This window comes from Phyllobates terribilis, unplaced genomic scaffold, assembly GCF_046119375.1.
Source record: "Phyllobates terribilis strain yellow unplaced genomic scaffold, ASM4611937v1 Scaffold_2__4_contigs__length_985480577, whole genome shotgun sequence".
Lineage (NCBI taxonomy): Eukaryota > Metazoa > Chordata > Amphibia > Anura > Dendrobatidae > Phyllobates > Phyllobates terribilis.
The window spans coordinates 420,636,725-420,663,447 of record NW_027362762.1 but is presented as its reverse complement, the minus strand read 5'-3'; the positions used below and the strand labels follow the sequence as shown (position 1 = coordinate 420,663,447).

The window sequence follows — 26,723 nt, the reverse complement described above, 5'->3', positions numbered from 1 at the left end:
CTTGTTCACATGTAGCGTAAATGCTGCGTATTTTCTGCTGCTTTTTTGCACAAGAATTCTGCTGTGTTTAACTGTCCATGCAAAGTGGATGTGATTTCATGTAAACTGCGCCTAAGGATATAGCTGAACTGTGCTGTTTTGGTGCTTTTTTTCTCTCTTGTCTTCTATGTGGAGCTTTAAAAAAAACATGTCAACAACTGCAGTTACTTTTTTAAGTGCAGAATCAAAACTTTTCTGTACTATAAAAACACATTAAAAATGCAGCTTCACATCTGCACCTGAAGATTTTTATTGTGTAATTTTGGTGCTGAAAGCAAAAAACACAGTATTTCTGCAACGTTTGAACACGGCCTTACAGACACAAAAAAGCCAAATGTCATGTAGTGAAACTACATAAAGATGAGAAAGTTCTGTCTGCTGAATGAGTGAACAAAAATAAATCCACAGGTCTCAACTAGAGATGAGCAGGACGCACAGATGACGTTCCGCCAGTCATGGCTAATCAAAAGGAACGCCTGAAGGTTAGAAGTAGCACTGACTTGCACGCTGGACCAGAGACCCGTGAATCAATCTGCTCATCTTTAGTCCCAACTGTCCTGGATACAGCAGACAGTCTCGGATTTGGGTCTGCGCCCTGCAGTCTCGGGCGTCTGCTGAATATTCCTCACTACCAGTGCCCCTCTGACAACTCCGCCTGCCAGGGTAGAAAATAATGGTATATGGGCGTGGATTGGGGTGTGGCCAAAATTCTGTTCCTCTTCTGTTCTTCAAAAGTTGGGAGGCATGGGAAAAGTATACTAGAAACACGTGCACCACTTCTGCACTTTTTGAATCGGCATGAGAAAGTAATCGCAGATCTGAGTTGCACCATAGAATAACAGTGGACCGAGTGCTAGGCAATGTTTTATCGCATTGCACCTGGCCATGTTATATGCTCGTGTGAGCAAGCCCTTATGAATTTCATAATTCACACACCTGCCGCTCCTGGTGCCAACACCGGAGAATACTCACAGTGTGCAGTGCATGCTATGTGAGGATTTACAAGTCTGCAGACATATAGAGTGACTGCAGACTTGCATCCTAAGACTGAACAACCCCTTTAAAGTTTGAGTCAGCATGGTTGCAGTGATAACAATTATATGTACTTTTTACTTATATTTTTACATAATAAAGTTTTTCTCAAAAGGAATGAGGAAAGTTTTTTTTTGCTTTATCTTTATTGAAACCTTCACATTTTTGACATTTTAGCTTGTGAAGCCCTTTGAAAATGACAGTATGCTGATAATGTTGTGTTAGAAATTTTCCATGTTGCCAAAATGGTTTCAGTGCTGCATAGTTTATGAGATACAATCTTACTATGCTCATTATGTGAGGTAGTGACACATGTCTTTATAGGGAATGTTTCATGGAAAAAAAATCAATAGTTGGAAAAATGTAAAGTATTAATGTTCTAATAAAAAATATTTATTTTTTAATGGTATAAAGCAGTGTTTCCCAAACTCCAGTCCTCACGGCCCCCCACAAGTCATGTTTTCAGGATCTCCTTAGTATTACACAGGTGATTGAAGTATCATCAAGGCATCAGGAATTCTCTCACCTGTGCAATACTAAGGAGATCCTGAAATCATGACCTGTGGGGGGCCGTGAGGATGGGGTTTGGGAAACACTGGTATAAAGTATGAAAAATGTCTTAAAAAGTTTTGATATTTTCAACTTTTAAACACTAGGGGGAGCAACTACTGACATTTGTTATGACAACCTAGTGTAACTCTAGCTTGCATTACGACTGCAGTAAATGTGGGCAGGAGTTGCTTGCACGTGTCTGATGTTACTCCTCCATCCCCTTATAATTCATGTTATCTATCTGTCATTCCCAGAATTGTGTGATGACAATCCCCATCCAGTGCACACAGCCAGTAAGACAATGGCATCTAAAGAGGGTGGCCATCTTTTTAAAAGACCTTGGTATCCCCACATCAGAAAGATCTGTATCAACCATGAAGCAAATATCAAGAAGCAAGCCAGTAATAAAGTAAGAGTTTGTCAAATTATGTACAATACATGAGCTATATAAGAACACAACTAAGGGGGCAGACAGACGGCTGTGTTTCTCGTGCGAGGATCGCATTGGAATCCTCGGACTGACTGTCAGCTCTCCTGACCTGAACGTGACAGATGCATAGAATTACATCACACTGTCATGCTCAGGTCAGGAGAGGTGCCGGCCAGTCCGTGCACTGCGATGCGATCATCACACGAGTTATACGGCTGTCTGTCTGCCCCCTAACTTGCAGTTTTATATACAAGTATCTGCAGATGCAGCCACACAACACAAAAGAGTAATTGTCATTTTCGTTTTTATTTTATAAATCAATAGTACACATGAAAATAAGCAACTTTGTAATATATCTTATCAGGGAAATTTGCTTTTTTCACCTCCTAGATTGAACTTTCACTTTCAGCTCAGGGGTAAAATCTGTAAGTACTGAAGATAGATTTTCTTATTACTGTGATATGAAATGGTAATTTGTGCTGATAAGTTCCTTTGGAAAGGGGAGGCGGAAGAGCTAGAGACTGACAAAGACATTCTGCTCCTTTTCTTCTGGAATGACAGTTTCAGTTCTCCATAGAACTTTAACAGCACCAACTGTCATCTCCTATCTCAGTAATGGGAAATTTTGTATTCATTGAATTCAGATTTTACCTGTGAATTGAGAATTTTGAGAATAAATGATCAGTCTAGGAGAAGAAAAAAGCAGATTTTTTCAATTACATATATTACAAAGTTTCTTATGTTCACTTGTACTATTGATTTCTGAAAAAAATAAATAAATAAAATGATGGTTATTATTTAAGTTTAGTTCCATAACCCCAATGGTCATTGTCCCACTAATCTGCAAATAGTCACAATTGTAGACTTAACTAAGAAATTCATAAACTTTGTAGTCTACTAATATACAGTGGGGAAAATAAGTATTTGAAACACTGCCGATTTTGCAAGTTTTCTCACCTACAAGGAATGGAGAGGTCTGTAATTTTATCGTAAGTACACTTCACCTGTGAGAGACAGAATCTTAAAAATAAATCCAGAAAATCCCATTGTATGATTTTAACATACTTAATTTGCATTTTATTGCATGAAATAAGTATTTGATCACCTACCAACCAGCAAGAATTCTGGCTCTCACAGACTTGTTAGTTTTTCTTTAAGAAGCCCTCCTACTCTGCACTCATTAACTGCACCTGTTTGAACTCATTACCTGTATAAAAGACACCGGTCCACACACTCAATCAATCACACTCCAACCTCTCCAGCATGGCCAAGACCAAAGAGGTGTCTAAAGAGACCAGGGACAAAACTGTAGATCTGCACAAGGGTGAGATGGGCTACTGGACAATAGACAAGCAGCTTGGTGAGAAGGCAACAACTGTTGACACAATTATTAATAGAAAATGGAAAAAACACAAGATGAATGTCAATCTTCCTCTGTCTAGAGCTCCATGCAAGGTCTCTTCCCGTGGGGTAAGGATGATTCTGAGAAAGGTCAGGAACCAGCCCAGAACTACACAGGAGGACCTGGTCATTGACCTGAAGAAAGCTAGTACCACAGTCTCAAACATTACCATTAGTAACACACTACGCCATCATCGATTAAAATCCTGCAGGGCACGCAAGGTCCCCCTGCTCACGCCAGCACATGTCTAGGCCCGTTTGAAGTTCATCTATGACCATCTGGATGATCCAGAGAAGGCATGAGAGAAGGTCATGTGGTCAGATGAGACCAAAATAGAACTTTTTGGTTTAAACTCCACTCTCTGTGTTTGGGGGAAGAAGAAGGATGAGTACAATCCCAAGAACACCATCCCAACCGTGAAGCATGTTGGGTGAAACATCATACTTTGGGGGTGCTTTCCTGCAAAGGGGACACGATGACTGCACCATATTGAAAGGAGGTTGGATGGGGTCATGTATCGCGAGATTTTGGCTAACAACCTCATTCCCTCGGTAAGAGCATTGAAGATGGGTCGTGGCTGGGTCTTCCAGCATGACAATGACGCAAAACACACAGTCAGGGCAATTAAGGAGTGGCTCCGTAAGAAGCATTTCAAGGTCCTGGCGTGGCCAACCAGTCTCCAGACCTGAACCCAATAGAAAATCTTTGGAGGGAGCTGAAACTCAATGTTGTCCAGCGACAGCCCTGAAACCTGAAAGATCTGGAGAAGATCTGTATGGAGGAGTGGGCCAAAATCCCTACTGCAGTGTGTGCAAACTTGGTCAAGAACTACAGGAAACGTTTGATCTCTGTAATTGCAAACAAAGATTTCTGTACTAAATATTAAGTTCTGTTTTTCAATTGTATCAAATACTTATTTCATGCAATAAAATGAAAATGAATTATGTAAAAATCATACAATGTGATTTTCTGGAGTTTTATTTAAGATTCTGTCTCTCACAGTTGAAATGTACCTATGATAAAAATTAAAGACCTCTCCATTCTTTGTAGGTGAGAAAACTTGCAAAATCGGCAGTGTATCAAATACTTAATTTCCCCACTGTATGTATTGAAGGCATAAATGCAATATAGAAAAAAATAATACTTCTCATAGATTGTAAGCTTGTAAGCAGGGCCCTCACTCCTCTTGGTATCTGTTTTATTATGCGTTTACTCTGTTATGTCTTTATTGTCTGTACAAGTACCCCCTGAAATGTAAAGTGCTGTAGAATATGTATAGAAATAAAAATTATTATTAATATTACTGCTTAATTGTTGCTGATCAGGACGAACCCCCATAACACAAGTTCTGATGTTCTTCAGCTTAATATACTGTGATCATTTCTATAATAGTTGGCATTTAGGCATTAAAAGGAAAGATGATATATTAATATAAAAAGATCCAACATAAAATCCTTTATGTTTTGCTTTGTATTTCTTGTAGATATAGATTTCTTTGAAATAGCATATATTCTTTATATAAGAAATTCCCAAGGGTAAGAATAACAAGGCTAAACAGAACACTGTTTGATCTGCACTGGAAAAAATATAAATTTGTAGTTTACAATCTTCATTGTGTCTCCTATTGAAACACTTACTGTATATGTTGGTCAGATAGCATTCCTATTTGCTCTTTGATTTCCTGTCCTATTGTGACAAAAGATTTATCTGTAATGATAAGGCAGCATTTCCCTATTTGTAGGAAATTAATATAATGGCTATGGTATTGGTTGAAAAAGATATTTATATTGTGGGTCTTAAGGTCTCATTCACATGTCAGTATTTTTGCATCAATATTTCATCAGTATTTGTATGTCAAAACCAGGAGTGTCTGCAAAACTCAGAACAGGTGTCAATCTTTTAATTATAGTTTTTCTCCATAAGTTCCACTCATGATGTAGGCTTTCAAGCACTGATGCAAAAATACTGACATGTGAATGAGACCTTAGATAGAGCATCATGCAGTAGACATGTTGGAAAATGCATTTCTGGGGAAATCTAATGTTATATGAAAATAAAATGCATAAGTTATATATTTGATCTCCATTAAATAAACGTACAAGTAGAAAACATAACATAACCCACAACCAAATAATATTAAGGCTATTTGCCCACGATCAGGAATATCAGCATTTTCGCTTTTGCGTTGTGTCCAAAACGCTGTGTTCTACATTACAACCACAGTGGATGGGATTTATCGAAATTACATGCCCACTGTACTTCTATTTAACACTGCGTAAACTCACCGGCGGTGCAGGTTTACGAGTCGCAGTATGTTAACTAAACAGAAATTTCCACAATAGAATGTTATTAGATGCGGTAAATCCACATAGTTCACAGAAGACATGCGGATTTAACTGCGTAATTGGAATGCAGCGTTATGGACGTAGCGAAAATACGCTGCTTCCAAAATGCTGCTATTCCTGATCATGAGCACATAGCCTTTTACACAAAATGACTATTCCAAGCTGCTAAAATGTTTCAATTGACTGATCATTTTTTAATACTGCTATGTTTTTTTAACTTTAATGCTATGGAACTAAAGCCATTTCATATCTTGCGCCAAACTCAACTATTTATAATAATTTTGCTTTTATGCATCAAATCCAGCAATCTATTATTGAGATGAAAAACCACTACACATAAAGGGAATCTGTCGCGAGGTTTTTGCCACCTGATTTTATAGCTCCATCATATCCAGAGACCATGATGACAGCAATGCGTCACTTACTGGGCTGCTTTCTGTAGTTTTGACATAATCACTGTTTTATAAGCAGATTATCACTAGAGGACAAGTAAGCCTACTGCCATATCATTTTCCAGATTAATGAACTCTATATAACCCCTAGCCCCCACCACTGATTGGCAGCTTTCTGCTTATGCACAGTGTACACAGAAAGCTGCCAATCAGTGGTGTGAGCAGGTTATACAGAGCTCAGCATTCAGAGAACTGGTAGATCAGCAGCAGATTAAACAGTGATTTTATCGAAACGACAGCAAACAGCCAATTGAATGATACATTGCTGGAATCGAGGTCTCTTCTTCACCTTCCTGACCAGGCCAATTTTTTTTTAATTCTGACCAGTGCCACTTTATGTGGTAATAACTCTAGAATGCTTCAATGTATCCCAGTGATTCTGAGATAGATTTTTCAATTTTCAAACTTTTAATTTTTACGCCCTTAAATCACATAGTTACAACATAGTGAATAAATAATGTTTATCACATGTCTACTTTGTATCAGCATAATTTTTAAAACATATTTTTTGTTAGGAAGTTAGAAGGGTTAAAAGTTAATCATCAATTTTTAAATTTTCCACTAAATTTAAAAAAAAATATTTTTTTTTTTACGTAACTTTGAGGGGTCTGTGTGACAGAAAATACCCAAAAGTGACACAATTTTAAAAACTCTATCCATCTAAGTGCTCAAAACCACATTCATGAAGTTTATTAACCCTTCATGTTAATATTTAAGAAATGAAAGGAAAAAATAAAAAATTTACTTTTAGCCCCACATTTTGCATTTTCACAAGGGTAAAAGAAGAAAATAGACCATAAAATTTGTTGTGGAATTTCTCCTGAGTATGCTGATACTCCTTATGTGGTAGAAAACTATTGTTTGGGTGCACGGCATGGCTCAGAAGGGATGCCATTTTGGTTGGAATAGGTTGCGGACTCCTTGTCATATTTGAGAAACCCCTACAAGTGACCCATTTTGAAAACTATGCCTCTTGAGGAATTCATCTAGGGGAGTAGTGAGTATTTTATTTATTTATTTTTAAAAAAAAAATCAAATAGAAAGCATAGAGAGACAAAAAAGTGCCAATGGGGTTTTATCTGGTAGCCAAGCGGTATAAAATATTAGAGATATGCTCACAACCAGGGTTGTAACAGTTACAACTGCTATAGAAACATATAAAGGCTGCTGCAGGACCACTAGTGAAATACGATGCAATAAATGAGGAAAACGGTGCTTCAGAGTCTGCGCTGTCCAAGGCTCAAAAGTACAGTCACATACAAAAGTGAAGCATGAGTGCGGTTTATTTTGTCAACGCGTTTTAAGGTTTTCAAACCTCTTGATCAGGACCAAACCACAACAATCAATTGTGTGGACTCTGTACCACCGTTTTCTTCATTTATTGCATCAATTTTCAAAAGAGGTAATAGGAGAAAATGAACAGTACAATTTGTTACACAATTTTTCCTGAGTATGTCAATACCCCATAAGTGGTCAAAAACTACTTTTGAGGCACAGTGCAAAGCTCAAAAGGGATGGAGCATCATATTGGAGTGCAGATTTTTCTCTCATGATTTGCGGGTGCCATGTCACCTTGCCAGAGCCCCTGAGGTCCCAAAACAGCAGAACCCCCCATAAGTGACCCCATTTTGCAAACTACATCTCTCAGTTAATTCATCTAGCGGTGCAGTGATCTTATTGACACCACAGGTGTGTCACAGAATTGCTTTTATTTATTTTTTGCGCTGTTTATCGTAAGGCATAGCTGATAAGTCTGCTTTATTCTTCGGGTCCATGGAATTACAGTGTTACCAGATTTATATAGTTTTTTTATGTTTAGTTACGATCACACACTAAAAGATCACCATATTTTGAGAGCTATAATTTTTCTATATTTCTGCCGACAGAGTCATGTGAGGGCTTGTTTTTTGCGGGATGAGTTAACCTTTTTATTGGTACCATTTTTGGGCACATGTTTTTTGATCGCTTTGTATTCAGATTTTTGGGAGGCTGAATGAGCAAAGACCATCAATTCAGGATTTGTTTTTGATTTTTTTTTTAATACTGTTCACCATGTGGTAAAAGTGATAACACAACTTTATTCTTCTGGTCAGTATGATTACAGCGATACCACATTTATAACAAGTGTCAGTGCATATGATTGTTTATATCAATAGTATAGATGCAATACCAAATATATTTATATATAATAAAAATTGCCATTTTTATATCGCTTTGTGGACTTTTTTGTTGGATATACATTAGCATGCAACTATATTATCTAATCAATATGCACATCTGGAATTATAGAGAAACTCTTAAAATGTGTTCTATAAGATTATGGGGATGAAATGGAATAATAATATACATTATGTGAGCAAACAATTTCCCTCCACATGTAGCACTGATCCACAAGATCAGCTCTTGATACAATGTGTAGCATTTAGTGCAGTATATTACACATTTTGCCTTTTATATTTAGCTAAAGTTAGATTTAACCATTTTCTGAACTAAAATTAATAATAAGCCTCTTGTATATGAGATTTGTGATGGAAATAGTGACAGTCAAATACAATTTTTTATAAAGCTGGCAATATACTGTCATGACGGCTGACTGTTGCAGGATTGGCCAATGATGTGATATGTACGGGCCCTCTGAATGTGCTAGATAAGCTGTGGCTAGAGGGCTGTTTCAGAGGCTTATTCCCCTCTCTCCTCATTGAACTGCCAATGACATTTACAATTTACGATACTGTAGCCACTGATAGTAGCTGTGTCATATTGAAGCTGAGCTATAAAGCGGCCAAACATTGAGGGAAATAAATAGCCCCACATGTAGGGATTTTGGCAAACTTCTTTTTTTTTTTATAGCTGAGCTGGTATTCGTCTTCCCTTTGCTCTATTTTTTATTCATCAAACCAGTAATATAATTTTTAACACACAAAATGATTTTACAATTACATTTCTGTCAATGTCAAACCAAGCCAAAAAAATGGAAGTCATCCAACTGCTTTACATTACTCATTTGTCAGGAACAGGCCCCTTTGATAGGAAGAGGTACAAGAATAGTATATAAATGTGTCAGTTCTATGTACATCTCTATATGCACTTGTCTATTTCCCAGGCAGAATGTTTGAGAAAATGTATCATTCCCCTGAGTCTCCATTTCTTTCTTGTTTTCCAGCTCGCTGACAAAAGTGAATAAATCATCCAGAATTTTCAACAGACCAAGCAAGGATAAAAATGATCTGCTATCTCAGGAGCAAGAACAAGAGAAGTCCAGACAAACTGGTAAATATGTGACGAATTATTGGTCAGTCGTAAGGACAATATGACTTTAAAATACAATTTCACTTTTCCATTTTGAAAAACACTAGAAAAGTCATAATATTTTCTGGAACTGCAGTTTTGTTGCCCTTTGGCTGAATTCAGATGTCCTTATATAACAGTCCAAGTATGACCAAAATGCACGGACTGACTGTGGTCTCCTGACCTGACCTCGACAGCCTCATATATGTCTGAGACTCGTGGCCTTGCATTGCAGTCCTTACTAGGACCATGATATATGAACATTTAAATTCAACTTTAATTTAAAAACTGGAGATCTGCAATGTATCATGCTTAAAGGGAAGGTGTCATCAGAAAATTACCTACGGTTTAAATCTGTTTTTTAAATTACCTGTACATTTAAAAATTAAATCTTACAATTTTCAATCTATCCTCGGGGACTAGTCTACAATTATACACTATTATTTCCGGAAATTCACATGTACATTAGAAGCAGTAGACTGACTCAGACCCCTTCTTTTGTATTGAAACATCTAATGAACATGTGCAAAGGTCATTATGCAAAAAAAATGTTAACATTTAACTTAAAAACTGCTTTAAATAGTTGATCATTTTCTGATGATACATTACTTTTTACAGTTGTGCTCAAGAGTTTACATACCCCAGCAGAATTGTTCTGTTCTTGGCCTTGTTTCAGAGAATATGGTTAGGGGGGACCACTCAGATGTTTCGCCCCTCCTGAGCTGAACCCCTAGCTACGCCTCTGTCTACCTAGGTTAGATTTGACCTTCCAAAACTTGCTTTACTTGGTTTGTTGTGATGACAAATCTTAGTGTTTCTTCCTATGTTCTACATCAATGTTGTGGAACTCTCAATATGTAATGCCCAGCACAGGGAGTATTTATTCATATAGATAATTAAGGGAGTTATGGCAGTATTCCATTCCATTAAAAATCAAATTAAACACAGTTAAAATTAAATACAAAATATACACTTTCAACCAGTTTTAGCATGTTAAACTGGCCACATCATAAAATGAGATGTGCTGATTGAAACATAGTTTTTATTTTTTAATTTCTCATCTCCGTAGCAGAGATAAATGCTTGTAAAATTTAGGTTATAATTTATGCTAATCCCAAGGAGGTGTTAAAAGAGAAAAAAAAACCCTTCCAGAAAAGCTTAGAGCAGGCTTTTTCTGTGTGAGAGATGTAATGACACACAGCCCTGCTCTCCTCTGTGATCGATGTACCTACTATGTAGAGTACAGAATAGCTATTTTTTATTTACAAACATCTCTTGCAGCATTAATCTCACAGCAGTCAGTGTGGGCAGAAGGAGAGTACAGCAGTGCTATGTGTTATTGCAAACACCTTTCACAGCAGAGATGGCAAACCTCATAAGCAAAAAAAAGGTCCTTGCATAATTTGTGATTTTCTCCACCATAGATAAGCAAAAACGTCCTCATATAATAATTCTATTTATGCAGCGACCCATTTGTAGAGTATTTTAAAATGGTCTAGAAGATCTCAAGATTGTGATCACTAATATAGAAGATGTAAAAGAAAGAACCATTCTGAGGCTGCTGTATACATCACATAGCATACACTAAGGCAGCTGTATCACATATGATACACTGACTGCTGCATACATCACATAGGAGACACTAAGCCTGGTATATACATATCACACAGCGGGCACTGAGATTGCTGTATATACATCACATACGAAACACTGACAGTGTTGTATATACATCACATAGGAGACACTAAGCCTGTGTATACTCAACACACAGGAGATGCTGAGACTTCTATGTCTACATCATACAGGAGACTCTTGAGACTGCTGTATATACAGTACAGACCAAAAGTTTGGACACACCTTCTCATTTAAAGATTTTTCTGTATTTTCTTGACTATGAAAATTGTACATTCACACTGAAGGCATCAAAACTATGAATTAACACATGTGGAATTATATACTTAACAAAAAAGTGTGAAACAACTGAAAATATGTCTTATATTCTAGGTTCTTCAAAGTAGCCACCTCTTGCTATGATGACTGCTTTGCACACTCTTGGCATTCTCTTGATGAGCTTCAAGAGGTAGTCACCGGAAATGGTTTTCACTTCACAGGTGTGCCCTGTCAGGTTTAATAAGTGAGATTTCTTGCCTTATAAATGGGGTTGGGACCATCAGTTGTGTTGTGCAGAAGTCTGGTGGAAACACAGCTGATAGTCCTACTGAATAGACTGTTAGAATTTGTATTATGGCAAGAAAAAAGCAGCTAAGTAAAGAAAAACGAGTGGCCATCATTACTTTAAGAAATGAATGTCAGTCAGTGCGAAAAATTGGGAAAACATTGAAAGTGTCCCCAAGTGCAGTTGCAAAAACCATCAAGCGCTACAAAGAAACTGGCTCACATGAGGACCGCCCCAGGAAAGGAAGACCAAGAGTCACGTCTGCTTCTGAGGATAAGTTTATCCGAGTCACCAGCCTCAGAAATCACAGGTTAACAGCAGCTCAGATTAGAGAGAAGGTCAATTCCACACAGAGTTCTAGCAGCAGACACATCTCTTCAACAACTGTTAAGAGGAGACTTTGTGCAGCAAGTCTTCATGGTAAAATAGCTGCTAAGAAACCACTGCTAAGGACAGGCAACAAGCAGAAGAGACTTGTTTGGGCTAAAGAACACAAGGAATGGACATTAGACAAGTGGAAATCTGTGCTTTGGTCTGATGAGTCCAAATTTGAGATCTTTGGTTTCAACCACCGTGTCTTTGTGCGACATAGAAAAGGTGAACGGATGGACTCTACATGCCTGGTTCCCACCGTGAAGCATGGAGGAGGAGGTGTGATGGTGTGGGGGTGCTTTGCTGGTGACACTGTTGGAGATTTATTCAAAATTGAAGGCATACTGAACCAGCATGGCTACCACAGCATTTGGACCATCATTTATTTTTCAACAAGACAATGACCCCAAACACACCTCCAGGCTGTGTTAGGGCTATTTGACCTAGAAGGAGAGTGATAGGGTGCTAAGCCAGATGACCTGGCCTCCACAGTCACCAGACCTGAACCCAATCGAGATGGTTTGAGGTGAGTTGGACCGCAGAGTGAAGGCAAAAGGGCCAACAAGTGTTAAGCATCTCTGGGAACTCCTTCAAGATTGTTGGAAGACCATTTCGGGTGACTACCTCTTGAAGCTCATCAAGAGAATGCCAAGAATGTGCAAAGCAGTCATCAAAGCAAAAGGTGGCTACTGTGAAGAACCTAGAATATAAGACATATTTTCAGTTGTTTCACACTTTTTTGTTAAGTATATAATTCCACATGTGTTAATTCATAGTTTTGATACCTTCAGTGTGAATGTACAATTTTCATAGTCATGAAAATACAGAAAAATCTTTAAATGAGAAGGTGTGTCCAAACTTTTGGTCTGTACTGTACATCCCATAAGATACACTGACACTGCTTTATATACATTACATCGGATGCATGAGACTGCTGAATACATGACATATGATACATGAGACTGCTGTATATATAATATAAGATAAACTGAGAGCGCTGTATATACATCACATAGAAGACATGAGACTGCTGTTTACATTATATTGGAGACATGAGTCTACTGTACATACATCACATGGAATACATGAGACTGATGTATATACATCACATAGGACACATTTTCACTGTCTATAGATATTAAAGTGTCCCCAATAAATAATTAATTTTCACTGTCAAATAAAATTGGAGTAATATATTAAAATGTGACTTTTCATGTTTACATTAAAAACACAACAATTAAAGACAAAAAAGAAAAAGTGTATATAGAATCTCACAGGGCCTGGTAAGTATGTAATCTATCACACCAACTTGATTGTTGCTGGTTCTACAAAAATTATCTATTCAAGGTTTCCCTAATAATACTACTGAAATAAGTATATTTGTATATACTAGGACTATTGTTATTAATAATAATAATCCACTAATAATCTAATAATAGTTAATTTACCATCTTTACTAAATTACTGATAAAGGACTGCATAATAGCTAGCAAACACACCTCAGACTCAATATGGCAGTCACTATACCCTAGAATCAATATTTATGTTATTAAATATCAGTATTCAAATGGAGACAGCAAATAATATATAAAATGAAAAGATTGATGGTCCCGCATTCTACAGTTAGGTCCATATATATTTGGACAGAGACAACATTTTTCTAATTTTGCTTCTAGACATTACCACTATGAATTTTAAACAAAACAATTCAGATGCAGTTGAAGTTCAGACTTTCAGCTTTCATTTGAGGGTATTCACATTAAAATTGGATGAAGGGTTTAGGAGTTTCAGCTCCTTAATAGTGTTGAGCCACCCCCGTAGTGTTCGAGTTCGGTTCGGTTCGTCGACCACCCGTGTGTTCGCCGAACTGTTCGTCGAACTGTTCGTTGAACACCTTCGAACACCGTTAAAACCAATGGCAGGCAAACAAAAACACATAGAAACACATAGAAAACACCTTCAAAGGTGTCCAAAAGCTGACAAACTGCTCAGAAGACATAACTAACACATGGAAAAGTGACAAGTACATATAGTCATGCAAAAATAAAAGAGGTGGAGGAGTAAAAGGAGGGGGAGACACAGATATAGGCATGTCATGCCCTTCTAAAATCCAAAAAGTGAGAAGCCGACACGGCCAGTCCGCTCCTGCCCGTGCCACCTCCGTGTCGCCGGGTTTGTGCCAGAGCCGCGGTGAACCCTGACGGCCAGCCCCCCTCTCCCAATACTGGTGCCTGTCCGCTGGTGGGTCGAGCGAGCCCCCCTGTGGTGGAGGCAGCTCTAAGCTTTTTAATTTAAATTGTCTCTCTAATTTGAATGAATACACTTTAAATCCATTTACAAGGATCTATTGGAGGGCAAGTCTCATGCCAGCAGCCGCGTAATTCCAGCTCCAGTAGCGTCCACTAAAGCTGCTGCAGTTAAAAAGCTTTTATAAGGATCGAGCTCGGCTGTCCACCGCAAGGCATCCTACTGCCAGTCCCAGCCCCTATGCCTTGGGGTGCCTCCTGATGCTCTTCACTGAGTATCCCATGGTCCCGAAGCATTTCCTTTGAAAAAATTAAGTGTCTAAACTACAGGTGGTGTAGCTTGCTTAACAGCCGGGATAATCCGCTGACTAGCAGACACTGCTACTAGGCACAAAGTATTTCCTGGGCTAGATGCAGTTAAAAATTTATAATTAGATACTCTCGTTGGATGCTGAGAAAGCATTCCATAGAGTCTCCTGGCACGCCATATATGATTCTCTTAAAAAGCTTGGGGTAGGGGTCTAGGGGACCCTTTTATAGCCAAAATCACGGCCCTGTATCACAATACGTCACCTAGGCTGAAGATAAATGGAACTGTAGCACCCTGAGGGCTCGGTTGCTACAGAGGTATTGCACCTCACCCAGAGGTGTGATATCTCACTCTCAGGTAAGGATGGAGTGTGGATCAGGACCCAACACCTGCATGCATTACACCACATTGCCGTGGGGCAGGGCGACCAATATGCCTCTGAGATGGGCACGACAGTCCCTGTCCCTGGCTGGAGTGGGGGGAGGGAACACTGAGGAAGGGGAACCCTGTAGTGCAGGAGCAGGGAGGAAGCAGTTCCTGGGTGCATTGAGAAGGGAGTATAAAAGGTGGGCACCATCTTAGTTCAGTGCAGAGAAGTCTGAGCAGAAGTGGCAGGGAGCAGGGGCTCTGCATGAGCTCTGCTCCGGAGGCGGGCCTAGTAACAGAGGCCCAGGCCTGGAAGAGGGAGAAGGAAGGAAGAGGAGCGGAGAAGGCTCCAGGAACGAGGAATGAAGGGATCCCAGGGGTGCGGACGGGCGAGTCGCCACCGCACGCCCAAATCCACCTGCGTGGAGGGGTCAGGCCAAAGGGGGAGACCGGTCCCCGAAACTAGTGGAGGCAGGAAACGACCCTCAGCTAGAAACCGAAGGCTGTGACATTTTATGTGGCTCAGCCCCTTGCTACACCGGCTAGGAAGGCACCACATAGGGTCAGGGAAACTGGCGCCAAGTTTACCAAGAGGAGGCCCGAGGCAGCCGGACAGAAGGGTTGGTAAGAAAGGCCAGACAAAGGACACACAAAGGGGGTCCTGTGAAGCGCTCCAAAGTTATCTGGGAGTTGTCTGAGCCCCTCACCTGGTGAGCACAGTACGACATGGGCAGCCGTTACCTGCAGACGTGGTCTGGATAATAAGAACTGTGAGTAAAGGCCCTGGACTGCATCACTGACTCTGTGTCGTTACTGCTGCTGCCCTGCACCATCACCCCCATCCTCCGCATACACTGCCCTGAGGCTATACTCCTCCCGTGGGGAGTTATGCTACGCTCTGCTGCACCCACAACACCAGCCTCAGCGGTCTGCCCTGCAGCGGCGGTTCACTCTGACCGCAATCCACGGGTGGCGTAGTCGGACATTTAAACATCAAAACCACATAAATAGTTCCACGAAGACTACAACCACCAGCATCCACCAAAAAGGGTCCGGCTCCGGGTGTCCCAAGGCCCAGGGGGTGCATCAGAAAATTTTCATCACCTTTCACAATCACCAATGGGACAAGGCAGGGATGTCCTCTGTCCCCTCTCTTATACATCCTAGTGACGGAGCACCTGCTCTCATCAATTCGCCATAACCCCAATATTAGGTGGATTGAGGTGGGAGGCACCGAGTACAAGTGCTCTCTATTTGCTGATGATGTCCTAGTATATATCACTCAATCACATATATCCATCCATGCTGTTACATGGTCAAATTTTAAAATCAATGCAGCGAAGTCTGAGGCCCTCGATGTCTCCCTCCCCAAATCCATATAGGATTCCATCCAGTCCAACTTTCCCTTTGCCTGGCCCTCACAGGGTATCAAATACTTAGGAATTCCTATTCATAGAGACCTCTCCCATCTATGTTATCTTAATTTTGGGCCCTTTATTGAACAACTCCATACAGACCACGGTTGGCAAGTTAGAACTGTAAGATTCACTACGTGAACCACTGGTGTTTTGTGGAAAAGCACATGTACACTGCGTTCCAAATTATTATGCAAAAAGTGTTTAGGAGTGATAAGGGAAGAATTTGTTTGTTTGTCAGTTAAACTCATTGATGGTGATGTGTGTCAGGGCTCTTTATATCACTGTAAGCAATTGCAGACACCTGTGCTAATTAGTTTGGCAGGTGTGTCCAATGAAAGGCAAGACTACTTAAGAAGGCTGTCTCACATTATTAAGCAGCCTACATTTTCTGCCAAAATGGGAAAGAAAAAGGATGTGTCGGCTGCTGAGAAGCAACAAATTGTGGAGTGTTTGGGTCAAGGCATGACTACAATCAACATTGTGCGATGATCAGGATGAAGTGTCTTGGCAATCAAGAAGTATGTAGCTGATTCACAGTACACACGTGTGTGTGCTGATAAGGGCAAATTGAGGACTCTTTCCTACAGGCAATTACGTCAGGTTGAAAGAGCAGCGGCAAAAAAGCCTTGTCATAGCAGCAGACAAGTTTTTGAAGCTGCTTGTGCCTCCAACGTCCCCCGAACAACAAGATGCAGGGTCCTTCAGAGGTTTGCAGCTGTGCATACGCCATCCTGTCGACCTCCTCTATCCACTTCACACAAGCAGAAACGGCTCCAGTAGGCCAAACATTACATGAAGACTGATTTCAAAACTGTTTTGTTCACGAATGAGTGCCGTGCAGCGCTCGATGGTCCAGATGGATGGAGTGGAGGATGGCTGGTTGATGGACACCCCACGCAAACACGGCTACAGCGCCAACAAGGAGGAGGTGGAGTAATGTTTTGGGCTGGAATCATGGGGAGAGAGATTGTCGGCCCCTTTAGGATCCCTGAAGGCGCTAAAGATGAACTCCATAATGTATGTGGATTTTCTCAAACAGCACTTCCTGCCATGGTTCAAGAAGAAGAACCGTGTATTTCACAGCAAGATCATTTTTCTGCATGATAATGCACCATCTCATGCTGCACATAAAACATCTGCATCTCTGGCTGATATGGGCATAAAAGGGGACAAACTTATGGTGTGACCCCCATGCTCCCCTGACCTGTACCCCATTCAGAACCTTTGGAGCATCATTAAAAGGAGTGTCTATGATGGCGGGAGGCAGTTCACATCTAAGCAACAGCTCTGGGAGGGTATTCTGTCCTCATGCAAAACAATTTAAGCAGAAACCATCCAAAACCTGACAAATTCAATGGACGAGAGAGTTCAGAAGCTCCTTTCGAACAAGGGGTCCTATGTGAAAATGTAACATCACCTAGAATAAAGTTTTGAGTTGAAAACTGTTTGATTTCAGTTTCTAACAACCTGCTAATGCTTATAATTTCAAAAATGACCATTTTTTTGGTCTTTATTAAAATGAAAAGGTTGATCGAAAAGTTTGGGGGATCTAAGAGTGTGGCAACCCAGTAGTCATGATTACTTCGAATTCTGACAATATGAGGGTCATGCTGCAGGTAGTGCAGCAAGAAGGCACTTACGTGTCTTGCGCATCTCGGAGCCCCAAAATTATTTTCCGGGCTAGATGCAGCTAAAAATTATTATTAATTTTAAATCTGGTGAAGCTTTAGTATAGATGGCCTAATAGCATCAGTGCTGCACACTGCTACAAAGCCCAAATTATTTTCCAGTCAAGATACAGATAAACATGATTAGTAATTTTAAATCTGGTGGAGCTTATTATAGATGGCCTAATAGAATCAGTGCTGCACACTGCTACAAAGCCCAAATTATTTTCCAGCTAAGATACAGATAAACATGATTAGTAATTTGAAAGCTTAAAACGGTTGGTAGGGTGATTTTAACCAATCATCAAGCTTTTACTCTCCCCAGGATGACACAGGGGTAGAAAAGTCGTTTCGGATCCATGATTTGTTCATCTTTATGAACGTGAGTCTGTCTACATTATCAGTGGAGAGCCGCGTGCGCTTATCTGTCAGCACACCACCAGCAGCGCTGAACACACGTTCAGACAGAACGCTGGCTGCGGGGCATGACAAGATCTCCAAGGCGTAAGTGGCTAGCTCTGGCCATTTATCCAGATTGGAAGCCCAAAAAGAGCAAGGGTCCAGTGACACAGTCGTGGCTTCAATGTTTAATTGGAGATACTCCTGTACCATCGTCTCTAGGCGTTGACTATGTGTCAGACTTCTTGTCTCCTGTGGCCTTGCAAAGGATGGGCTAAAAAAGTGGTGAAATGATTCCGCAAAATTGATGTTACCAGCAGATACTGTGGTTCTGTTACGGTTTGAGTGCTGAACACTTGACGGTCCCACGGTTGGCAAGTTGGAACTGTGAGATTCACTACGTGCACCACTGGTATTTTGTGGAAAAGCACATGTAAGATTCTGCAACAGTCTCTGCTGATACTCCTGCATGCGTGCATCCCTTTCTATGGCAGGAATAATTTCTGCAAATTTACTTTTGTACCGGGGATCTAACAGTGTGGCAACCCAGTAGTCAGGATTATTTCTAATTCTCACAATTCGAGGGTCATGTTGCAGGTAGTGCAGCAAGAAGGCACTCATATGTGTTGCGCATCCAGGAGCACCAAGTCCCTGTTGTGTTGGTGGCGAGGTAACAATCATGCTTCCTTCCTCTGTCCTCTCCCCCCAACCTCGCACAACAGAAATGTGATCAAGGTCTCCCTCATCTGATGAGTCTTCCATCAGTTCTTCCTCCACTTCTTCCTGGTCTCCTGCACCTTCCTCACTAGTTTGGCTGCTACCATGCGCCCTGGTAAAACCATCTCCCCCACCCTCACATGCCTGCCGCCTTGGTGCTGCCGACCGTCTGGACCTTGCAGATGTTAGCCCTTCCGCATACAACTCCTCCTCCTCTACTTCCTCCACCTCCTCTTGTGCCACCACCTGACTCCGAATTCTGTTTAACATGTGCTCCAGCATGTAAATCACCGGAATAGTCATGCTGATAATGGCATCGTCAGCACTAAACATCTTCGTCGCCATTTCAAAACTGTGCAGAAGGGTGCATAGGTCCCTGATCTGAGACCACTCCTCCAGCGTGATTTGCCCCACCTCTGAATCTCGTTGGCCCAGGCTATACGTCAGAACGTATTGCACCAGGGCTTGTCGGTGCTGCCACAGTCGCTGCAACATGTGCAGAGTTGAATTCCACCGGGTAGGCACATCGCATTTTAGCCGGTGAAGTGGCAGGCCCAACGACTTCTGTAGAGATGTAAGTCGCTGAGCTGCGGGATGCGAACGGCGGAAGTGAGCACACAGCGACCGTGCCCTCTGCAGAAGGCCATCTAGTCTGGGATAGTGGGCTAAAAATTGCTGGACAACCAGGTTCAACACGTGAGCCATACAAGGCACGTGTGTGACATTGCCCCGGCGAAGGGCCGCACCCAGGTTTGCAGCATTGTCGCACACGGCCTTCACTGGTTTCAGGTCCAGTGGAGACAACCATTCATGAAATTGGTTCTCCAGAGCTGACCACAACTCCTCAGCTGTGTGACTCACATTTCCCAGACATTTCAATGTAAAAACCGCCTGATGACGTTGAGCCCTACTGCCAGCATAGTAAGGAGGTGTGCAGGATCCCTTCTGCGCAGTTAGAAAGCTTGTGGCATGACCAGACAGGCTTTGGGTGCAGGTGGAAGACCGAGAGGAGGTTGAGGAGGCAGAAGCAGTGGAGGAACTTTGACATAAAGAGGATTGACGCACAACTCGTGGGGACGGCAAGACTTGGACAGCAGCCCCTTGTCCTGCTGTCACCATAGTTACCCAGTGCCCAGTCAGCGACATGTAACGCCCCTGTCCATGCCTACTCGTCCAAGTGTCTGTGGTGAAATGCACCCTGTCACACACAGAGTTTCTCAAAGAAGCGGTGATGTTGTGTGCGACATGCTGGTGGAGCGCAGGCACACCTTTCTTTGAGAAGTAGTGCCGACTGGGCATCTGGTACTGGGGCACTGCGACGGACATAAGGTCTCGAAAATCCTCTGTGTCCACCAGGCGGAAAGGCAGCATTTCTGTAGCCAAGAGCTTGCAGATGGTGAAATTCAACCTCTTAGCTTTCTCATGGCTAGGAGGAAATGGTCTTTTACTTGTCCACATCTGAGGGACCGAGGGCTGGCTATTGTGCTTAGACGGGGTTGATAAGGGTGTCCCCGGCAAACTGCCGGTCTGTGAGGAAGATGCAGGCGGACATGTTAGGTTGCCTTGATCCAAAGGTGGTGCTATCGATGTCGGACAGCGCTCAAGACCAGCTGGTGTTACCACCTCCAAAGAAAATGATGACCTGCCAATCACGCTGGCTGTTGCAGGTAAAGAGGTGGCAGGTCTGCGCCCCAAAACAGGTGTGACTGCTGTCCCCCCAGTCACAGAGGATGAACAGGCCACGGATGCACAAGATATGGCAGACGGTGGTTGGCCCGGCTGGCTAGGCCGCATTGTAGCACACTGAGCTTCCCACTGCAACTTATGCTTCATGTCCATGTGCCGCTTCATGCATGAAGTACTCAAACTATGTATTTTTTGGCCTCTACTTAGCTTTTGCTGACAAATGTTACAGATAACACGAGTTGGGTCATCTTTATCGATCTGAAAAAATGCCCAGGCTATGCAAGGCTTAGCACCCATGCGACCTGAAGAGCCACCACGACTTGTGGTGAGAGGCAGAGTTGTGTTTGAGGATGCAGTTGTTGACGTGCTTCCAGTACTACGTCTCTGTCCAGGAAGGCGCAACCTGACCTCGTCGTCACTAGCATCTTCCTCCACCTCCTCTGCTGACCTCATCTCTTGGTTGACTGTGGGTTGACAGTAAGTGGGATCTCCAACCTCATCATCATCACCCTGTGCATTATCACACCCGTCGTCCTCAGAACCAACCTGTTCCTGCCCTGACAATAAACTAAAGTTGTCGCTCCAATCAGGTATTTGAGTCTTATCATCGTCTTCCTCATTGTCTCCACCAACAGGAGTTACAGTTTGGGAATGAGGGTCTACATTATGGTCAGAACCTTCTGCGTCTGGTCCTGGATCCGACTCATAAAGATTCTGGGCATCAGTGCAGATCATTTCCTCGTCTGGATTCACAGAAGCGCTGGAGTCGACCTCTGATTCCCAGGCTATAGTATGAGTAAACAGCTCTGCAGACTCAACCATCTGTTCTAAGTCATACTCAGACGGGCAGCTGGAGATTTGGGAGCTGTGAGGAAGCAAGTGCGATTGGGGTGACACCTTTGAGGACTGGAGTATTTGTGATGTTGAAGTTGATGTGGAGGAGAGCCCACTTAAAGGAGCACTTGATATCCGTTGAAGCACCTGCTGTTTTTGTGCCTCATCTGGAATTTGTAGCGATTGGCGTGGCCGTAAGAAAGGGATCTTATCACATTGTCCGCTAAAAGAAGTAGACATTTTAGTTTGGCTGGAAGATGGTCTTTCTTCTGCAGATGTTACTGTTGCTTTAACACCTACCCCACGGACACAACCTTTTTTCCCCTTCCCAACACGCCTATTCCCCTTTCCACCAGCAGCAGGCCTTTTTCCACTCATTTTGGTGGTTAACTAATTCACAACTCTGGAGTTGTTTGCACAAAAAAACAATGGATGGGAACCGAGCAGAGCTGAGTGGCCAAACTGTGGTATTAGGCCAAAACTATTGGCTGGGTTAGATGCAGAAAAAAATTATATTCAATTTGCAACCTGATGGAGGTCTGTATAGATGGATTAATAGAACAAGTCCCACACACAGCTAGAAGCCCAATATTTTTTCAGAGGTAGATGCAGAAATAAATATATTCAGTTTGCAACCTGATGGAGGTCTGTATAGATGGATTAATAGAATAAGTCCCACACACAGCTAGAAGCCCAATATTTTTTCAGAGGTAGATGCAGAAAAAAATATATTCAGTTTGCAACCTGATGGAGGTCTGTATAGATGGATTAATAGAACAAGTCCCACACACAGCTAGAAGCCCAATATTTTTTCAGAGGTAGATGCAGAAAAAATTATATTCAATTTGCAACCTGATGGAGGTCTGTATAGATGGATTAATAGAACAAGTCCCACACACAGCTAGAAGCCCAATATTTTTTCAGAGGTAGTTGCAGAAAAAATTATATTCAGTTTGCAACCTGATGGAGGTCTGTATAGATGGATTAATAGAACAAGTCCCACACACAGCTAGAAGCCCAATATTTTTTCAGAGGTAGATGCAGAAAAAAATATATTCAGTTTGCAACCTGATGGAGGTCTGTATAGATGGATTAATAGAACAAGTCCCACACACAGCTAGAAGCCCAATATTTTTTGAGAGGTAGATGCAGAAAAAAATATATTCAGTTTGCAACCTGATGGAGGTCTGTATAGATGGATTAATAGAACAAGTCCCACACACAGGTAGAAGCCCAATATTTTTTCAGAGGTAGATGCAGAAAAAAATATATTCAGTTTGCAACCTGATGGAGGTCTTTATAGATGGATTAATAGAACAAGTCCCACACACAGCTAGAAGCCCAATATTTTTTCAGAGGTAGATGCAGAAAAAAATATATTCAGTTTGCAACCTGATGGAGGTCTGTATAGATGGATTAATAGAACAAGTCCCACACACAGCTAGAAGCCCAATATTTTTTCAGAGGTAGATGCAGAAAAAAATATATTCAGTTTGCAACCTGATGGAGGTCTGTATAGATGGATTAATAGAACAAGTCCCACACACAGCTAGAAGCCTAATATTTTTTCAGAGGTAGATGCAGAAAAAAATATATTCAGTTTGCAACCTGATGGAGGTCTGTATAGATGGATTAATAGAACAAGTCCCACACACAGCTAGAAGCCCAATATTTTTTCAGAGGTAGATGCAGAAAAAAATATATTCAGTTTGCAACCTGATGGAGGTCAGTATAGATGGACTAATACAACAAGTCCCACACACAGCTAGAAGCCCAATATTTTTTCAGAGGTAGATGCAGAAAAAAATATATTCAGTTTGCAACCTGATGGAGGTCAGTATAGATGGACTAATACAACAAGTCCCACACACAGCTAGAAGCCCAATATTTTTTCAGAGGTAGATGCAGAAAAAAATATATTCTTTTTGCAACCTGATGGAGGTCTGTATAGATTGATTAATAGAACAAGTCCCACACACAGCTAGAAGCCCAATATTTTTTCAGAGGTAGATGCAGAAAAAAATATATTCAGTTTGCAACCTGATGGAGGTCTGTATAGATGGATTAATAGAACAAGTCCCACACACAGCTAGAAGCCCAATATTTTTTCAGAGGTAGATGCAGAAAAAAATATATTCAGTTTGCAACCTGATGGAGGTCTGTATAGATGGATTAATAGAACAAGTCCCACACACAGCTAGAAGCCCAATATTTTTTCAGAGGTAGATGCAGAAAAAAATATATTCAGTTTGCAACCTGATGGAGGTCAGTATAGATGGACTAATACAACAAGTCCCACACACAGCTAGAAGCCCAATATTTTTCAGAGGTAGATGCAGAAAAAAATATATTCAGTTTGCAACCTGATGGAGGTCAGTATAGATGGACTAATACAACAAGTCCCACACACAGCTAGAAGCCCAATATTTTTTCAGAGGTAGATGCAGAAAAAAATATATTCTTTTTGCAACCTGATGGAGGTCTGTATAGATTGATTAATAGAACAAGTCCCACACACAGCTAGAAGCCCAATATTTTTTCAGAGGTAGATGCAGAAAAAAATATATTCAGTTTGCAACCTGATGGAGGTCTGTATAGATGGATTAATAGAACAAGTCCCACACACAGCTAGAAGCCCAATATTTTTTCAGAGGTAGATGCAGAAAAAAATATATTCAGTTTGCAACCTGATGGAGGTCTGTATAGATGGATTAATAGAACAAGTCCCACACACAGCTAGAAGCCCAATATTTTTTCAGAGGTAGATGCAGAAAAAAATATATTCAGTTTGCAACCTGATGGAGGTCAGTATAGATGGACTAATACAACAAGTCCCACACACAGCTAGAAGCCCAATATTTTTCAGAGGTAGATGCAGAAAAAAATATATTCAGTTTGCAACCTGATGGAGGTCAGTATAGATGGACTAATACAACAAGTCCCACACACAGCTAGAAGCCCAATATTTTTTCAGAGGTAGATGCAGAAAAAAATATATTCAGTTTGCAACCTGATGGAGGTCAGTATAGATGGACTAATACAACAAGTCCCACACACAGCTAGAAGCCCAATATTTTTTCAGAGGTAGATGTAGAAAAAAATATATTCAGTTTGCAACCTGATGGAGGTCTGTATAGATGGATTAATAGAACAAGTCCCACACACAGCTAGAAGCCCAATATTTTTTCAGAGGTAGATGCAGAAAAAAATATATTCAGTTTGCAACCTGATGGAGGTCTGTATAGATGGATTAATAGAACAAGTCCCACACACAGCTAGAAGCCCAATATTTTTTCAGAGGTAGATGCAGAAAAAAATATATTCAGTTTGCAACCTGATGGAGGTCTGTATAGATGGATTAATAGAACAAGTCCCACATACAGCTAGAAGCCCAATATTTTTTCAGAGGTAGATGCAGAAAAAAATATATTCAGTTTGCAACCTGATGGAGGTCAGTATAGATGGACTAATACAACAAGTCCCACACACAGCTAGAAGCCCAATATTTTTTCAGAGGTAGATGCAGAAAAAAATATATTCAGTTTGCAACCTGATGGAGGTCAGTATAGATGGAGTAATACAACAAGTCCCACACACAGCTAGAAGCCCAATATTTTTTCAGAGGTAGATGCAGAAAAAAATATATTCTTTTTGCAACCTGATGGAGGTCTGTATAGATTGATTAATAGAACAAGTCCCACACACAGCTAGAAGCCCAATATTTTTTCAGAGGTAGATGCAGAAAAAAATATATTCAGTTTGCAACCTGATGGAGGTCTGTATAGATGGATTAATAGAACAAGTCCCACACACAGCTAGAAGCCCAATATTTTTTCAGAGGTAGATGCAGAAAAAAATATATTCAGTTTGCAACCTGATGGAGGTCTGTATAGATGGATTAATAGAACAAGTCCCACACACAACTAGAAGCCCAATATTTTTTCAGAGGTAGATGCAGAAAAAAATATATTCAGTTTGCAACCTGATGGAGGTCAGTATAGATGGACTAATACAACAAGTCCCACACACAGCTAGAAGCCCAATATTTTTCAGAGGTAGATGCAGAAAAAAATATATTCAGTTTGCAACCTGATGGAGGTCAGTATAGATGGACTAATACAACAAGTCCCACACACAGCTAGAAGCCCAATATTTTTTCAGAGGTAGATGCAGAAAAAAATATATTCAGTTTGCAACCTGATGGAGGTCAGTATAGATGGAGTAATACAACAAGTCCCACACACAGCTAGAAGCCCAATATTTTTTCAGAGGTAGATGCAGAAAAAAATATATTCTTTTTGCAACCTGATGGAGGTCTGTATAGATTGATTAATAGAACAAGTCCCACACACAGCTAGAAGCCCAATATTTTTTCAGAGGTAGATGCAGAAAAAAATATATTCAGTTTGCAACCTGATGGAGGTCTGTATAGATGGATTAATAGAACAAGTCCCACACACAGCTAGAAGCCCAATATTTTTTCAGAGGTAGATGCAGAAAAAAATATATTCAGTTTGCAACCTGATGGAGGTCAGTATAGATGGACTAATACAACAAGTCCCACACACAGCTAGAAGCCCAATATTTTTTCAGAGGTAGATGCAGAAAAAAATATATTCAGTTTGCAACCTGATGGAGGTCAGTATAGATGGAGTAATACAACAAGTCCCACACACAGCTAGAAGCCCAATATTTTTTCAGAGGTAGATGCAGAAAAAAATATATTCAGTTTGCAACCTGATGGAGGTCTGTATAGATGGATTAATAGAACAAGTCCCACACACAGCTAGAAGCCCAATATTTTTTCAGAGGTAGATGCAGAAAAAAATATATTCAGTTTGCAACCTGATGGAGGTCTGTATAGATGGATTAATAGAACAAGTCCCACACACAGCTAGAAGCCCAATATTTTTTCAGAGCTAGATGCAGAAAAAAATTATATTCAATTTGCAACCTGATGGAGGTCAGTATAGATGGACTAATAGAATGATG

At 40.9% G+C, this 26,723-nt stretch overlaps 1 protein-coding gene across 1 annotated transcript in view; it reads left to right on the top strand.

Moving 5' to 3' along the window:
• The window catches only part of LOC141213014 (uncharacterized), a 903,379-nt gene that overhangs the window by 836,997 nt on the left and 39,659 nt on the right, over positions 1 to 26,723 (top strand). Inside the window, 2 exon segments of the mRNA XM_073665145.1 lie at positions 1,878 to 2,032; positions 9,416 to 9,522. Of these exon segments, the coding sequence (XP_073521246.1) occupies positions 1,878 to 2,032; positions 9,416 to 9,522 (262 nt within the window).